The sequence below is a fragment of the Antennarius striatus genome, chromosome 19 (assembly GCF_040054535.1).
Source record: "Antennarius striatus isolate MH-2024 chromosome 19, ASM4005453v1, whole genome shotgun sequence".
NCBI lineage: Eukaryota > Metazoa > Chordata > Actinopteri > Lophiiformes > Antennariidae > Antennarius > Antennarius striatus.
Window position 1 is genome coordinate 2,277,631 of NC_090794.1, and position 18,709 is coordinate 2,296,339.

The following is an 18,709-nucleotide window of genomic DNA, read 5'->3' on the forward strand; positions in this document are numbered from 1 at the left end:
GTGTGTGTGTGTGTGTGTGTGTGTGTGTGTGTGTGTGTGTTTGTGTGTGTTTGTATATATATATATATATATATATATATATATGTGTGTGTGTGTGTGTGTGTGTGTATGTGTGTATATATATATATACACATACAAAAAAAAAATAAAAAAAATAAAAAGCTTTAAACACGTTATATATATATATATATATATATATATATATATATATATATATATATATATATATATATATATATATATATATATATATATATATATATATATATAGTATTGTAAAACAAAAGAAAACAAAAGAAAATTAATGAAATTGAAAAAGGTCCATTAGGAAAAAAATAATTATATATATATAACGTGTTTAAAGCTTTTTTTAAAATTCTGACAAGAAGACAAAGAAGCCCACGCTGGTGAAAGATTTATCGCCTCCATCAACTAAAAGTCCACAGGAGTGTACAGTTCGTGTGGGTCACCTGGGTGCCATGGAAAAAAAGAAGTCAGCTTTAAGTTGATAACGGACACGTTTGAAATGTGAAAAAGAACATGTGGTCAACATCCAGTCTTGAAAAGTGGACTTTAATAGCATTAAATTGGCTTTAATGGAATGCCACTCTGTGAAGAATTGAACCTGTCACCGACGGTGTAAATGGTCCTTTTATCGACCTTTCATGGACAATAAAGCGCAGCGATTAAGTTATGGTACTTTTAAGTGTTATTTAAATACCACTATGTAATTATATTGTATATATAGATATATATATTAAACATCCTTCGATGTGTCAAAACATTTATATTTAGACACACACACACAGAGAGAGAGAGAGAGAGAGAGAGAGAGAGAGAGAGAGAGAGAGAGAGAGAGAGAGAGAGAGAGAGAGAGAGAGAGAGAGAGAGAGAGAGAGAGAGAGAGAGAGAGAGAGAGAGAGAGAGAGAGAGAGAGAGAGAGACATAGACATGCTGTTTATTGATTGGCTTTTGGCTTTGCGTTCAGTTTCTCCAATGAGAAAGAAAAAATGCTACGCCCTCTGCTGGCCTCCATGATGAACTACATCTCCTGTGGATCTGTCAGGCAGCGCTGATGGCTGGATTATCTGAAAAATAATTTCCCACAGACTTCATTCATTTTTAAAATTCTCATGACCCTCAGAATAAACTTTTAAAGTAGAAAAACACGAATTTCTGCTTTTAGTTTTCTGGTGGTATAAACATTTTAAAGGTCTGAAATGAAAGTATTTGGAGATGTCAGATGATTTCCACTGATCTGAAATATTATATAAGAGTTATTGATTTCCCTGTTAGATGAACCGAAACCTCACTGCATCTCTAGTGTGAATGAGAATAATGAAAAGAGACTGTTTTATTTTTGTAGAAAGATAAAATCGACTTTATTCGATGGTGAAACCTAAATAAGATCTGCGATTACCAAGCAAGGTTCCCCACAGTTTAACGTCACACAGTTGGAATGCAGTACTGACAGAAGAAACGGGACCGCCAAAATAAAAGGGAACAAACACTCGAGCGTCACCTGTCAGGTTAAGTCTATGAACACGACTCCTGGTGTCAAACCAGAGAATTAAAACACAAAAAGTGAGGATTTCAAGAAGTCTAGGAGTTCTGGGGGTGAGCAGGCGATCGTGGTAAAGATTCTTCATAACAACAATTTGTTTGGAATCAAAATCAACACAAACTACTTCCTGTGCATAGTAAAATATCAGGACACGTGGTAAGATGTGTGAACCCCCTCACTAAGATTTTGGTGCCTAAAACAACTATACAGAATAAGAATATTGACGTCACTGAGTGGATAGTGAATAAAAACTTCAATGCAAATTATTTGCACAGATATATAATTTTGTCAGAGACGGGGTTGGTCGAGTCGTCGCATTCAGAAGCTCTGACTGCACTTTCCTCACCACAGAAATAACGTATTGGACTCAAATGTGGCATCTGAGTGGCACTTCCCTTAAAGTGGCCTCTAAAGAAACACACACACATACACACGCACCCACCCACACACGCACAAATACAAGAAATACAAACATATCAGGCCCGAAAGGAAACATTCAAAAAAATATTTGCCTCCTGGAAAAATATACATCTAACAGTACTGAAGGGCTGGTGTGTTATTTCTTTTAAAATCTACATTAGCTTAGCTTAGCATAAAGACATTTGCTCAGTCAGTCCACTTCATACTGCATCCTGAAAAATGAAATTTTGCACCTACTTGTTTTAAGCTTTGAATAAAATTTAAGCAAAAATCACTTCTGCACTCCACCAGCAGGGGGCGCTGAGTTTTACATGATTGGTTGGTGCAGGAAAATGTTCCAAGTCCCCAGACGGATTCAAACCTGTTTGGATGTTTCCTAATCACAAACGTCCCCACAGTATTTATGCTAAGCTAAATGCTAGCTGTAGCTTTTGTTTAATACCTTTATCCCCAAAAATTGCGAGTCGCTCCATTAATTCCAGTCAGTCTGGAAACTTTTAATTCTTTTAAAACGTTCTCAATACTTAAGCGTAAATCTTTTTTTATTTATTTTTTTACACAAGCAGGTGTTCGCTTCACACCTGACAACATTCATCTCACTCGGGTCACATTCGACCCCACTGGGGTCAAATCTGGGATCATTCTTTACATATAACGTCGGTTTATCTCATCTTTTTGGCCTCCAACGCCTCATCCTCCACGTCTAGCAGGACACAAGCGTTGTCCTCGTGACTGGAGCTCGTTTTCTACACACGAAGCGTCGGCAGCCGTCCCGTTGATGGACCTGGTCCCATCCTCCACAAACGCACCCAAAGTTCCCTTCTTCCTTCAGGTTCGCACCCGAGTGTTGGCAAAATCTTCAAAACAGCTCATCTGAGTGCAGCACAACCAGAAACATTAGATTCAAGTCATCGTTATTCTCTCCTCTCCCGTGTATCACACAATGGATAGAACAGAAAAATATCATCTTCAGTTAAGAAACTAAACGTGAAAGGAAACATCTTTTGATCAGACAATATATCGTGGCCACGCTGTAACACCAAAAATAGTCTCAAGTTGAAATATATATACTTTTTTTTCTGCCAAAGAAATGCTGGCTAAGTCACTCTAAGTAGCTTTAATATACTGTTGAGGTGTAGTTTGTGTTTTTCTGCCTCCGTTTGTCCTTTTTCCTTGACAGTCCTGAACGCAACATCAAACCAGCACAGAGTAAAAAAAACAAGACGTCCGCTGTCATTTGGCACGTGGGATGCTTTCATTGGCGTCGGGATCATCGGCGACCGTGGTGACGGCTGTAGTGTTAACACACGTGTCCTGGGTACCATTAGTGACATCACTGCTGTTGTTATTGTTGTTGTTGTTGTTCTGGACACTCAGGAGACCGTGACTGTTGTTCTGGACCAGAGTGGCGTTGCTGAGCCTCAGCTCGTCCAGCATCTTCCACAGCTCATCTCGCTCCTGCTCCTTCTTCTTCTCCCTGAGGAAATCACGTTCACATAAAGACGACGTTCGGCTGAGCGACAGCAGAGCAACACGAGCGTCATGCGGTTGTCATGGTAACCAACATACGCCATAAAAACAAAACAATTTATTTCCTGTTCACTTCAGGCGATATTATAATCATCTAAACAGCAGCAGAGACATTTACATGAACTAGTTGGTGGTGATTTTTTTTTTTCCAAACATGATGGAGGAGTAATAATTTATTTTGATCATTAACATTCTCACTGCTGCCTGTCGGCTTTGTAGGAGGACGTCAGCTCGTCGAACAGCGTGCAGTTCATCTCCATCAGCGTCTTCAGGACGTTGTAGATCAGGGCGACGATCGTACTGCAACACAGACGGGCGTCAGGAGGCAAGACACAATCTCTTCACTTCATTTATCCTCAAATCTCCAAATTAAAAACTCTCTAATTTAATGTACTGTCAATATAATATAATGAAGAATATTTCCAGTGACTGGATCCAATAAAGACCCCTTTTTTATAAAATGAAAAACATCACAAATGAAATGTTTCTTCATTATAATTTGCAAACTCTCTTTTTAATCTTCCCATAAATTGAATCTTATTAGAGATGCGGGTTAATGTGTTTGTGCTAACGCCTGTACGCAAATGTCAGAAAAAAACAATTATTTCATCCTAATTATTTAGCGGCAACATGCAGTCGACAAACGTGGCAAAAGTTAACACAAGTTAAAACTTTCCATTTGTATAATTATCAAGGTGAGAAAATGTTTTTTTTCTCCTGTTAGCTGGGCTTCAGACTGCAAATAACACGTCAGACTTCATGTCTGCAGTCCTGTTTACATGTAAACAACGGCTTCAGGCGGCTGCTTCCTGCACAACTAACAGCTTTTTGCTTAATAGACGTTCACTCTTGATAGTTTGGGAACAATAATTAGAGTCCATGCCTGATAGCGCCACATGCTAATATTTAATTCTCTTCATCATGTAACACACGTCTGTGGTCGTGTGTTACATGATGAAGAGAACGGATCGCGGGTTCATCACTCACGGGTTCCAGTGCTCTTTGGAGATTCTGTACAGGTTCCCGAACATGATGGGGAGGATCTTGTCGATGTTTTCCTCGATGAGGCTGAGGATGTACTCGTTGTTCCAGAAGTAGAGCGCCCGCTCTGCTACCTTTGAGGACGGAGGAAAGAGTCGGGAAGTACAGCTTCGACCCTCATGTCAGGAAAAGAGTCCAATTTTTTGATGACTTAACAGGGATTTTGCTTTTTGGCATGATTATTGGGAAAGGTGTGGGCTTTCTGACTAGATTTGGAATTTCATACACAAATCCTACTTTATTTTTATGGCACTTATGAAGAGCTGTCCTGTAATGGTAAGAGTGTCATTATTTAACCTGGTTCCACTTCTGCATCAATAACTGCTCAGAAATTAATGCATCGGAAGAAACAATTAGGTCAAAATATGCGTGTTTCTTTCTTCGTTTAAATTCTAGCCTTAAGAGACACAGCTTAAAACAAAAAGGCCACCGAAGCGCCAGGACAGGAACAAGAAGACTGTAGTGTTACCCCATGACCTGTAGTGGGCGCTGTCTCCCTGCAATGCTCTTAAAGGTAAAACAGTAATTCTTTTTTTTTTAGTTCATAACGTCTGAAAATTCATTCTGAAATTAATTTAACATCATGGAAAATAAACCTTTCCAAGTAAGTGACCTTGAAACATGAATGTATTTTTAGCTTACACCAATTTAATTGGTTAAAGGACTGTCTTAAACCATCTGTATGTCAGATTTGTACCTGAAAGTGTGGATTGGCCACGCATCTCGAGATCTGCTTGAACAACGGCTCCTGGATTTTCTTGAACTGAGTCGGTTCGATGACGTCCAGGATCTCCTCGATCTCACCCAGGAACATCACCTAACGGGAGCAGGAGACGTCGTTAGCATCTGCTTGACGGCTGCCATCGGATCCAAGGAGTATTTATAGACGCCGTACCTCTTTCTGGCTGCAGGTTTTAGGCCAGAACTTCAGCAGCCCACGGATTACCTGCAGACATAAATACGAATGTCGTGATTTCTGTCGAAACGTCATAAAAATAGATGAGAGAAAACAGCAACAGTCTGCATGCGGGGGCGACTGCTAGCAGATTTCTCTGCAGTGTTGACTAATTTAGCATTCGAGGCTTTGTGCTTAAGGGTGGGAGGAGTGATAGAATGTAGTACCGGTTCGGTGAGCGTAGGATCCTTCTCCAGGAACTGGACCACACAGTAGGCCAGCTGAGGGGAAAGGAAACACGGCGTCAGACAAAAAGCTGCAACCGTAGGAATCCATCTGGAGATCTGACAGATCCTGAGATTTAAGGTGGACTTCCACGCCACAAGGAGGCGCTGTGACATAGTAATTACATCATAAAGCCTCTTTCTCTGCAGAAATAAGTCAAAAAGCAGCTGGATCATTTAGCTACACACTCTATCGAGCTCTTTCTGTGTGGTTTTTAAACAGTCAACTCAAGCATATGCAAAATAAATTCATGCAAGAGCACGGAATGAACGGGAAAGTTTTCCCACCTGCGCGTGGAAAAGGGACAGCGCCTTAGCCGTGTGCAGCGGGATCAGCACCTTCATCAGGAACTGCTTGTGCTCGGCCTTCAGGGGCAAAGCGAACCCGTTGATGATGCTATGAACGGAAGAAAAAACGGGACGATGTCAGGACGATTGTGATCCGAAAGAGACACGGCGGGGCAAAACAGAAAAGCAGAAGATCGGCGGACGGGATTGGCTGCGAAGCCTCCGTGTCATCGGATGCGGTTAAGATTCTCCGCTCGGATCTTTGTAACCGGGAACGGTGACGGAACTAGAAAACATCGAGTCTAAATATATATAGCAGTTTTTAAATGATGGCCCAGAAAACTCCTTCGGATGCAAACCCCCCCCCCCCCAATCCCACTCACAGGATGAGTCTAAGTTTAACTGGTATCCATGGAAACAAACAAAAACAACAAACGACAAAGGTTTTTAAATAGCGAGTTGTTTTTGGTGAGCGTGAAAAGTTTCCAAAGTTTTCTTTGGCAGTCGAAGCCGATCGACCTTCCCGACTCACCTCCCCAGGATCTCCAGCAGCTCGGCGACGCCGTTGAAGTGTTCGGTTTCGTAGACGAACCTGCGGCGTGGAGAGAAAAGGATGAAATGCAACACATCTGGAAAACAACCTCTCTTTATTATCTGTGATTCTCTGAAATTCTGATTTTTATTCCCGCGCACACGAGGCCTTAACTCCCCCGTCACCTAATGAGCCCCACATCCTCTGCAGCCCCCTCCCTCTGTCTGCTAACCCGTTTTCCATCTCGCTCGTGCGCCGGCGGTATGCACAGACAGCACCTGACAACTGTGGCACTATTTTTATGCTCGGTGACAGATGGTCGAAGTGGCTGCACCCGTTTTGCCACCTTGCCTGTTGGAAACGACATGGAGTGGCCTCCGTTTCGATCGTCTGAAGCCCGTCGTCGCGCAGCAACAGGAGGTAAGAACGGACTCGCCGCCGCTGCTGCTGCTGTTGTTGTTGAAGTGCGTTTTGACGCGTTCGACCTTCGGCTTCACTCACCGGAGGAAGATGTTGTTGATCTGCTTCCTGATGAAGGCCCGCAAACCCAGGAACTTCCCGTAAATCCGATGCAGGATGGTTTTCAGGAAGTCCCTCTCCCTCGGGTCTTCGCTGTCGAACAACTCCAGCAGCTGAAAGCGAAGACGAGAACGGATCAGTTTAGCTTTTGACCCGGGCTCGAATGGGTTCGAAGCCAATTATACCATCAACACCAGATTTTATCTTTTAAATTTAGCCTTTAGCTGCGACTGATAACTTATTTCCCCTTGGAAGATGATTTTGTTTCTCCTTTTATCTGATTTCGCAATCAAAACACTGCGATGTCAAACAGTTCAGATCCAACAAACCCCAATTTTCCTGCACGCCAACGCCACCATGCTAAAGCATGAAAGCATATAAATAAGCACAAAAGAGAGCAGATTTTAATTTCCTCCCCACAGAAATTTATATAAACCGATGCAGCTCTTTCTGGATCACGCATGAACCCGCAGACATCCATCTTTTGTGAAAATATAAACACTTCATTCTGAGCAGAAACAGATCCCACGCCGCCGCGCAGACGTCTCACGTTTCCACTCCCAAAACACGTGTCCCATCACGTGTTCGGCTCCACATGTGGTTGTTTTCCCCCATGTTTGCGGTTTTCCTGCACTGCTTTGTGTTTAAGTCGTACATTCAAGGGAACAAACAGCGAACGGGGGGGAGGTGGGGGTTGGAAACGCAGCGTCTGATGCGTCCGGAGGAATTCTAAACACGCCATCAAAGCTGATATCGGCGCATATTTTTGAAGATAAGCTGAGGGTGAGCTCGAGTTTGTTTTTGACGTGACTGAAACGTCTGAATCTTTTGATCGTGGTGAGACGTTTGGCCTTGATTTTGACCTCTGTGGCGGATCTACAGGTGAACAGGTGGGTCCGTCTCCAACGCTAACTGAGCCCCCACCGCCATCCGATCGCAGACCTCGTCTCTTAACCTGAAGAGTAAACAACAAACGGCTATTTGGAGTGTCCACACTCCCATCAGCGGAGGCACCTCAGGAGAGGAGGCTGGTTTCTAGCCAGGGCAGATCTAATCGGACCGCAGGGGGGGTTGCTGAACTCCCAGAACACTTTGCAGTGGGCTGGAATTTTATGGTTATGTAATTCCAAGGTCTGGGTGAATGCTTGACCCTGATTGGCTGTTAACGTTCCCCTGAACTCCTCATAATGTCGTTCGATGAGGAAAATCCTGATCAAAATGAATTCCTGCCGTTGATCGAGCAAGAAAACGTTTTCAAGTGTCCAGAATCGTGACGTTAGTTCGATGAAGTGGAATCAAATCTGTCACAAAACGATGAAACAACAACTCCTCCAACCTGCAGAACAAACTTCTGGTCGATGTAGCGTTTGGCGATGCTCGGCTGGAAGTCGGGGTTCTCCAGAAAACGCAGGAGAAACTCGTAGACCAGCTGGAAGATAAAGGAAAAACGAACATGAACAGAAATACACACTTGTAGCGAGGCGGAGCGGAGACGGACGGGATCGGAATCGGATCGTCACCTGAATGTGAGGCCAGGAGGCCTCCAGGGTGGGCTCGTCTTCCTCCGGGTCAAAGTCAGGGTTGTCACTGGGTGGTAGAGTCCTGAATATGTTGGTGGTGATCTGGAGGAAACCAACACCAGTTTGATTTCAACTACTTCACCTGATGGAGGACGTTGAGGAACGCCGTAACCTCCCGTATCCGCCTCAACCCTCCCGTTAAAATCCTGCAGCGGAGGCGATGACTGGAGACAGGTCACTGCCGTCTCTAACCCACCGGCTTATTTTTAGCTCGAGTAAAATTTGAGAGTGACACACACACACACACAGAGCGGCAGGGAGAGCTGACATTACGTGGCTGGGTGCACACACTCATCCTAATTGATGGAGACAATATCAAATCGCTTATTGGCAGCTGGAAAACCCGACTGACACCAACGGGAGACGTAGGTAGGGAAGCAAATAGCGAAACCTGACAGCGGCGTGAAATCTGGAAAAAGTCACTCGCTGCAAAACTTTGTGCAGAGAGGAAACGGTTCAGAAGGAGAGCTGCAGCTACGGAAGGGATGGAAAGGACAAAAACGGAGCGTGGGCGTAGAGATGAGGAGATACGAGCTCAGATCTAGTGGATCAAAAATCTGATGATCTGGGTTTGGTTTTCACGTTAACCCGATTTTGTTATGACCGGAAAGGAACAACCAGTCCTGGTGTTCCTAAAAACTACAGTTAATCGTGTAATCGTGAACTTGGATGAAGACGGAGCAGCAGGAGATGCTGGAACACTTCCTGCCTGGCTGCACCGTGTTTCGTGAACGGCGTTTCTGAGGAATCTTCCAATCATTTCCGGCGAATAAAGACAGAAGCCGTTCAAAGATTTTCTAAAAGCCACTCAAAAACCCAAATTAAAGAGAAATCCCAAGACGCTGCCGTTCACCCTCGCTGATCAAAGCCGTCCTCTGCTGCAGAATTAATGGGCAGCACTCTGAAAACTCACCTCTTCACTATCATGTGACGCCAAACAAAAAACATCCAGCAATTTGTCTGCCCTTATTTAGAAACGTCTCCGTCACGTCGGCGCTTTGTGCTTCTCTTCTTCTCAATCCTTTCATTCGTTCTTTGTTAGCCGCCGTAGCATCCCGAGCTAACTCTCTGGATGGGCGGGACCAGCAGTGGTGAGTCTTAATGACACGTTTTGTATTTTAAACGTTGGGATTTTTTGTTTGCATCGAAGAGGAAATGGGAAAAGTGTGTAAAAACCGTTCTGAAAACACCTGAAGCGTGTTAACCTTCAAAACGCCGCAGACGGTCACGAGACAGACGGGATTCTACATGAAGGGTTTCCAGGTATGAAATGGATTAGAGCCTAACGTCCGCAAATAATCTGGGACTCCTTGACTCAGCGCTGCTCGCGCTGATAATCTGCTGCAGTGAGTGAATCACCGACCGCGACGCCGACGGCGGCGTTTAAACACTGTCTGTCAGAATCTCGCAACTCCACACACTTACAAAGTCGGGCCCTACGGGAATGTGGAATATCAAGATCTCGTCAATGCAGTGGGAGGAAAATAATGAAGGCAGAGGAGGGAACAAGTAAGAACAGGTACGGAAACCTTAGTGTCGACTGAGAACTTTTCAAAATAAGTTCTTCCAGGATAGGAAAGGAAAGAATATTCTAGAATCAGAGGAGCATGAAACATATCGTCGAGACGATGACGAATCCGCAGCCTCACCATATCGGTGATTTCTGGGTAAGCGGCCTCCACCAGCACGCCCCTGTTGGTGGAGACGTAGTCCACCAGCTCGTTCAGCGTGGCCCTCTTGATCTCCTTGCTCTTCAGGTCGGTCACCGAGTCCAGGAAGTCGAAGAGCATGCAGCACTGCTGGAGCTTCTGGGTGAACAGTTCCTGCTGCTCGGCGGACGGGGCGTCTGGGGGGACAAAGTTCAGCGCAGTTATTAACACGTCTTTAAATGATCAATGAGGGAAATGCGTGCTAACTTTACAGATTGGTTGCTTTCAGCAACCGCGGTCACAGTAAAAACACTTAGCATTGTTAGCTAGCTGCAGCACCGGGCCTACAGAGCAGAACTGCGGCCGCCGGCCCTCCGCCGGTGCCGCTGTGGGTTTTGATCGTAAAGCCTTTTATGGATTAGACGCTGAGAGCGTTCGAGGTTATTAGAGCTGTCAAACTCGATCCCAGCTGAGCTATAAACAGCATTTGGCAACCGTCCACAAATACAGTGACACACCGTTCAGTGACGTTCTATTCCGGCACGGCGGCGGCGTCTCGTCGCCGCAGACGCACGACGTTGTAATCGTAGAAGAGGAACGGAACCGAGAGAAACCAAAACGCGGCTCCGCTTTTCCACAACTCCAGAACCCGAGAGCCGCCAAAGGTCAAAGGGGTCGTGCAAATATAGAGGTCATCCGTGAGACTTGTTGACAGCGGTGCTGATAAATGTCCTGAAATGTGGATTTTTCTGCTCTACATGAACTGAATTTAATACATTTGGGTCATTTTTTTTGTTTGCTAAGTGAATCAAACAGGTCAAGGAGCAGATATTCCACATATAAAGAAAGAAAAAAAAAGTTTTTGACCCCCCCCCAAAAGAACATCGAATATATGACGCTAAAGTTCATCAAGTGGGTTGGAATCTGTTTCTTACTGATCGATACTCTGGAAGCCACATCGTCACCCTGAGTTTCACGCCTACTGAAAATATTCCAGAGGTGTTGACAGCTGACGGAGGTCTTATGCAACCCGAGCAGCGCAGCGAGGCTGCAGGGCTGGAATCCATATCTCATGTCTGAGGGTTGTTAACACCACGTTTCCGGGGGGGAGGGGGGTAGATCGAATCTCAAAAGGATTTCTCGTTCAACCTGTGCCGGGGTTTTTATTACCGCGGCACACGGCGAGTCGCACGCAAGTCAAGTACGAGTCAAGGAGGTCTGTCGTGACATTCCGCGTCCTGCTGTGCGGCTTTTGCATCATGATATGGAAGCAGGAAGCGTCTCGCAGGTCCAGGTCTCGCCTGGATGTTTCTGCACACGCAAAACAAAAAAAAAACAAAACAAAAAGCCCACACTTTGGCTTTTTCATGCCGTGTGAAAAAATAACTCAAATTAAACACAGCAGCTTATTTATTCAGCTGCTGCCGGGTACAAAAACCGAAGGCTGCAAAAGCGATTGGGTTTCGTTTCATGTTAGTCACGTCTTCTCCTACGCCGACGGTGGAACGGCGCTTCAACGCGCGGCTTTTATACAAGAAGAACGTCTGAGGGGTGAGAATTAAAAATCTGAAAGCTTTGCCAGTGCAAAAAAAAAAAAAAATATATATATATATATATACAAATGCACAATAAGGACAGCTTTGGTGAGGACGAGAGGAAATATCTCAGCTGTGCAGAGAATTCAGCAGAAAAATGTGTCAACCTGTGTCGTCCCGGTAACAACATTCACACTCCCATCAAAGACGGGGCAGAAGCCGAACAAATGCGGATGCTGCTGTCGCAGGCAGGACGTCGGTTGACGGGTGGAACGTCTTATTCTTATTTTATTATTTTTAGAGGGTCCTGAGGTGCAGATTCAAACCTCAGCGCAGGCTTTGGGAAAAAAAGAAAAGAAAAGAAAAGAAAGTATTTGTAGCGGGCGGAGAAGGATCACCACCATGATGGAAGCAGCTCTGGGGGTCTTGACCTCATAACGAATAAATACACAACAAACATATTGACATAATAGCTCAGAATTCGAAGCGCTGCAGGCCGATCCCTGTCCCCTCGGTAGCCGTCAACATTTCATAGAAGTGAGTTCAAGCAGAGAGAGACCAAAACAAAAAGCGAAGGTATGCAGGTCAGGTGACCTCCAAATGGAGGAACGCCTCACATGTCGGCCGTGTTTGTACCACCTGTATTATGTGTGGTTTTTGTATCCTGATGCTTACGAAAACGAGAGGGTTTATCCTTGGTGAAACCCCCTCCCCGACAGCGACGAGCGCATGTTCTTTCATGTGAGAATTTGAGATTTTTACAGCAATTTTTTTTGTTGTTGTTGCGTTACGGACAAAAATCAAAGGCAACGACGGCTCTTTGAGCCTCCAATCGAAAAACCAAAGCAGTCCAGCCTTGATGTAGTGATTCAGAAGGAAGATATGAAAACAGAAAAACTGAATAACTAAAAAAACTAACCAACAGGCTGGGGCAACACCCCCTACTGCGGGGCAGGTAAGGACTTGAAGGTCAAAGCTGCAGCGGCTGCTGAGCTGGTCGGGTCAGATAAGCGCCGCGTGTACACGACACACACACACACACACACACACACACACGCTCGTGCGTGTTTACACCATGTTGACACAACATGTCGACCGACGAGAACCTGGAAGAAACCTGCAGCAGAGACGGGTTCACGACAACGTTTGGACATTTATTCTACCGGCGGATGTCAGCCGATAAAGACGCCATCAATCCTGATTCTAGGCGACCAAAACAGGTTGTTGATTTCGCCCTGAGGTTTGCTTTCATAGCATACTTTCAGAAGCCTGGTTGTAAAAAGGTGTCTTTATCCCGATCTGAGTGACAGGTAATAAAAATAAAAATAAAACCACATAGCTGGCTGATGAACTGCTGAAAACATAGATTTATTTGCTTTTTAATTCTAATTTGATTTGTAAACAGATGAATAACCCACTAAGACGATATAACCACAGCGTTCAGGTGGTTAAACGCTGTGATGTTAAACACCAGCGGTTCCAGCGTTAATCTGTTTGATTCCAAACCAGATAAGGAGCCGTCTGACGGCGTTATCGAAACAGAACGGCCGACCTGATGGTTTTATCACGGCTGTGATAAACATCCAGTTTCCTGCAGGAAAACGTGACGTCGTGAGGATCTAACCCTGAATATTCTGGTCGGGGGTTTTAGCAGCTATGCCCCCCCCCCCAACTTAAAATCTAAACTTAGAAACGCCGCAACTCAAACCCCATCAAAGACAGAATCGCTCCTCAGAGGCAGTTCTATTCCTGTAGTGCAAACAGAAATCCATCCCGCCTCAGAGGAACTACTCCTGCCATTCCACTCCCGTTACCCACGTGGGTCGTTCAGAAACACGAGAATGTGTTGAAGTCTCTGATGAGGATCCGTCTCAGAGGTCAGGGCTGTGTAGGGGAGGCAGAGGTAGGGGGAGGGGGGCCGGACGCCCAGCGTCTTCCTGTTTCTGCCTGGGCCCGGCCAGTTCCAACAAGTCAACGGATCTGCCTTCGAGTCACCGACTCGTCAATCACAAAAACCACCTCCTGATTTCCAAGCTGTCAGCAGAGAAATGTATAGAATGAAGGCCGACGGCATCGCCTGCTGGAAGCGGACAGTTTATGGGGGTCAAGGAATGTTTTTTTTATGGAAAATCAACCAACAAACCAAACCAAAAAACCTCTGAGCAGAACACACGAGTGAAGCTTTGTCCCGTCTGTTTCCTGGAAAACTATTGATCGATTTGCGATGATGCTGGCAGACGTGATGGAAACATATTGTGTGGCACACGCCTCACAATCAATAGGACAATACAGCGGGCATTTTTTTTCCCATGAACAGACATCAACGATTCGGCGCTAAAGGTTGTGATAATCAGAAGCAAGTAAAATGTAGGGGCTGATTTAATTTCAATTTATCACTTAGGATACAACATTTCAATAAAATTGGTGAAAAAATTTGACAAAAGACTTTCAGGGGAAGAAAATTTGGCAGAAAAATCCTAAAGAAAAAAAAAAATCTGAGCAAATCAAAATTAAAAATCACCAAATTTACCTTTAGAGTTTTTTGTATTTTTAATTTGAAAATAGAAACTAAGATTTAAGACTTACATATCTATATTTCTGACAGTTTAGTTTCTTGGATATGAACGTGCAGTCGATTGCAGGACGCCGTGAAACTCTTTGAGGTTGACGGTTTGATTCTTTCGCTGCCAAAACCACATATAAAATGAAATTTATTGCAGGTTTTGTTTGTTTTGTTTTTTTTGGGACCGACACTTTGACTCTACAGTAATGGTGTTATTCAACCGCTGCAGCATCCGGATGCAAAAGCATGAGCTCCTTCAGAGCGACGCTGGCTGTGACAGAAATATCAAACTAAAGGATGCAGCCTGTATTTGGGAAGCAAAAAAAACCCAAAAAAACCCCGCATCCCTGGCTTGCTCTCAAGGCTTCTAGCTGCCATGGCAACAATGCTGCTCTGTGAGTGACTCATCTTTTCGATGTCTATCACACAACGGGAGCTATAAGCACTCCAACCTCCTCGCTGCAGGAGGGAAGGAGCATCTTTTGCAGCCTGTGATTGTTAGGAACCTGAAGCAGAGTTCATTTCTTCGCTGATGACATCGCCGGGAGTTCAAGCAGGTCAACGATTTGCTCTGATTTAACCTGAACCTACGTTAACCCGCTTGGGTTCTGCGTTCATTTTAACACCCCGCTCCCATCACTCCGACTTTCAGGCAACTTTGCAATGAGTGGAATCAGCCGAGAACAATATCTCTGCTTCCGTGTGTTCCGGTGACGACAGCTGCGCTCTGATTGGTCAGAATTGGGTCTGCATTCATTCTTAATTTTGCGGTAATAACAGCCTCGGTGAAACAAACTCCTGATCGTGCTGTAAATATAGAAAGCGTGTCCGTAGATGACGCCTACTCACAGCCGCAGCCTCGTGGGTTATATTTGGACGGTGAGTCACGCCGTACCGAGAAGCAGGAATCAATTAAAGAATTTAAACACTGTTGAAAAATTATGACAGGTCAGGAAAACATCCTCGCTGTAGAGCCGGGACCACACAACACGCATCTTTACATTTTTGCTGCGTATTAGTGACAGTATCAAACATTTTTTGCACATCTTTTCCAAAAAAAATACCCATCTTTCATTTACTCATCTGTTTGCAAAGCATTGTGGGATTTTTCAGGCTCAGGGGGTATAAACTGAGGAAACTTCCTATTTATTTACCAGCCCTTCTCCTATGTGACATCAACATTTTAAAAGGTCTTCTTGACTTATAGCCGGCTTCTCAAACCATTAACCGAACGCAGCCCGATTAATGCATCCTCACAAAACGCCCCCAAGTGATTTCTGACTGCACAGAGCACCAACAAGCTATTTCTAATTACGGGTCGTGGTTGCACAGGAGATGACTGACAAGCCAGAGCTCTGAATCAACAAAACGATCTGTGCCATCATAAAAGATTTCCTCTCTGTGCCATGCAAGAGTCACATCAGACAACATTCCTCAGGATCCTTAAAGCTACCAGCTCATTCATGACATTTTTTTTTCACATCTTTGGCCTGAACTCAAGATATTTGGGCGGACAAGTCAAGACTTCGAAAGCGGAACTTCAAGCTGTGCCAATACGTCGAGACCCGTGTGCGTACAAGTGAGCAAACGAACGGTAAAGACTTAGAACTCATGCCTCCAAGAAAAATACGAATCTCCTACTCCGGCTCCGATTGGTCTGAAAATGATGATGTCAAAAAACATCACAGCATCGCCGAACCAATCACAAGCTGAGCAGGGCGCTGCCATAGCAGGATGTGTCGAAAAAATAAAAATAAAATGTCGAGGCGACTGAAGCCACACATCATCTGAGAAAATGGAGGGTTGACATGAATGCGGCGGGGGCAGAAACACAAGTATGACATATGAAAATACAAAGTGACCCTAGTGCATTCAAAAATAACCACCGTAGCTCTGTTAATTCCTCACAAACCACACAACTGATGAATCATAACTCTTCTGAAAAAAATTCACCACAAACCCCAACATTCCAAAAATAACCAGCTGGAAAAATATTACTGCCTAGTCTGGAGTTTGCTTTGAGATCATTTTCGCATCAAAGTGAGGTTTTAAGAGTTATCTTAAGATAAGATATACTTTATTGATCCCAAACTGGGAAATTTAAAAAGCCATCTTCAGCCAACTTCTTTCGCTACAAGTAGTTTTGGACATGAGACTCCATGTTTAACGGTTTTTAAATCCCGTTTTGACTCTTGGGATGGGCCACCAGTAACTCAACTGGGTGTAGATGAGCCCCAAAAATAAAATCTGCATTTAATTTGAAATACAGCTGCAGTAAAGTCAATCAACTTTCACGTTGGGCTTGGATCCCAAGACCCGTGACCTGCGGCTCTCCAGGTCAACATCTTGCGGAATTGGATCGCGCCTGAGAATGAATGGGAGTGACGTAAGACAGCTGTGAGCGTCTTCGCTGAGGTGTTCCAGCGTATCCTGTCTGGCACGGCACCGGATTATACTTCAACGTGTTTGCACTGGAAATGGCTTTGCAACATCGCAAAATGTAAACTTGTCGAGCGGCGGAGAAGATGAATGTGCCCTTCTACGAATTTTCCAATTTTCTAGCGCCGTCAACACAACCAAGGAGAGGAAACAAATGGTGAACGCTGCGCTGTCGAGTGTTTGTGCAGATCTGGAAACTGAACTGAGCATCAATCCCTCTGAACGCCTTCATCAGAATCTCTGGATGTCAGTTGAGGCCTCAGCTGCAGCGGAGAAGCTCCTGGTGTTAGAAAACACATGGTGGTGCCAGCAAATCCACACTATAACAGGTCATATTTTACATTCTAACAAACACCTTCAACTGTATCATTTTAAAATGTTATCATACTTTCTCAAATACACTTCTGGACTCCTTCTTGCATACACAACAGTATTTATACACACTACCATTTGGGGCATAAGGGATAATTAGTTACACAAAGCCATACTTTGTGTACCTAACCCATAATATACAACAAAAAACTCACTACGGTAACGTTTGATGAGATAAAATAACTGCATTGCAAGAATATGACTGCATAAGAAATATTTAACCGGTGTGAGTGCGCAGACGTATATTAGGAGATGTAATAGTGTGTGTTTAGTTTGTTTAAAATGTAGTAAGTTAAAAAACAACAACAACAACACACTAGATGATCTGCGCACATTTTGGATGCAGATTTGCGCACCCGGTGCGTAAAAACGCGTTTCTGCTCCAACTCCTGCAGCTGTTGTGAGCAGACGAGCGTCAGGTCACTGCGCCAGACTATTTTTACAGCGCAGACCCTTCATCCTCTTACCGTACCTTTGAGCTGCGGTAGCGGGGAAAGCTCCACCGGAGCGCTCTGGGTCCGGTACTGAGACGAGCCCTGGGATTTCCTCTGCTTCTGGGCCTTCCTCATGGACTTTCTGGTGAAGCCGTCCACTTTTTCGGATGCGGAGATGGCCGACATCTTTGACGGATGATCGGGCGAAGACTTCGAACAAAGTAGCCCCCTGGGTTCAGTTGAAAGGGTTCCTCTTCTGTTGCATCCGAACCGAAACGACGGAGCCGAATCTTACTCTACGTTATCCAACATGGTCGCTCGGCGTGAAGGTGAGACTTGCCAAAAAACTGCATCAGCAGGACAACTTGTCTTCTTCAAAAACACGAAGCAAAAAACTCACGACATTGCCCGCAGTGTAACACAGCTACCAACATGAGTACATGAAGAGTTAGGCTCCTAAATTTCTACTGTTTTTCGTCTCGTTTTTGCGCCTACCTGTTGCCAAAACGTCTCAAGACATGAACGCAACAAACTAGCAAAGTCCTGCGCCGATGCTGCCAAGCTAATGTCCCCAGCTAGCTAGCTAAAATTAGCTAACGCTGATGTTTGTCCGCATCGCTGCTCAGGAATAAAGTTACTAAATGTAGTTCTTCGATTAAATCCATGTAGTTCTTCGTAAAAAAAAGAAAATAATACAAATTCCGAGTGTCCAAGCAGGATTTTTTTTCTCTCCCCCCCCCCGATCCTAGTGAGACATCCGCTGAGAAAGACTCCGATCGATGAAGTTCAATGACGCGGAGAATAAACTCATTTAAAGTTGTTCAGAATCGAGTGATTAGCGTTAAGCTAGGCTAGTCGGTGAACACGGAACGATACCGTGGTTGTCGCGACCGCTACAAACATCGAGTATTCCTTAAATATCATAAGTTACTGGATGTGCTCCGTACGCGGCCGTGAAAATACTCCCAGCGCAGCCGCTCAGTCGCTGTCTGCCGGCCTGCCTGCTCGGTGGACCGCAGAGACTGACAGCGGTGCGTCACTGGAGTGACGTCGCATTGGACCAA

General features: G+C 44.6%; 1 protein-coding gene across 1 annotated transcript; it reads right to left on the reverse strand.

Annotated features, from left to right (window-relative positions):
* Positions 1 to 1,337: 1,337 nt before the first annotated feature.
* On the reverse strand, positions 1,338 to 18,678 carry ppp2r5a (protein phosphatase 2, regulatory subunit B', alpha isoform). Its single transcript, XM_068342091.1, has 13 exons — positions 17,684 to 18,678; positions 10,303 to 10,499; positions 8,594 to 8,695; positions 8,410 to 8,502; positions 7,056 to 7,186; positions 6,555 to 6,614; positions 6,023 to 6,131; positions 5,678 to 5,731; positions 5,451 to 5,501; positions 5,253 to 5,372; positions 4,502 to 4,629; positions 3,713 to 3,814; positions 1,338 to 3,461 (listed from the first exon to the last, which is right to left on the reverse strand). Exons 1-13 carry the CDS (start codon positions 17,829 to 17,831, stop codon positions 3,218 to 3,220), a joined length of 1,539 nt encoding a protein of 512 aa, XP_068198192.1. The 5' UTR covers positions 17,832 to 18,678; the 3' UTR covers positions 1,338 to 3,217.
* Between the last annotated feature and the right edge of the window lie 31 nt (positions 18,679 to 18,709).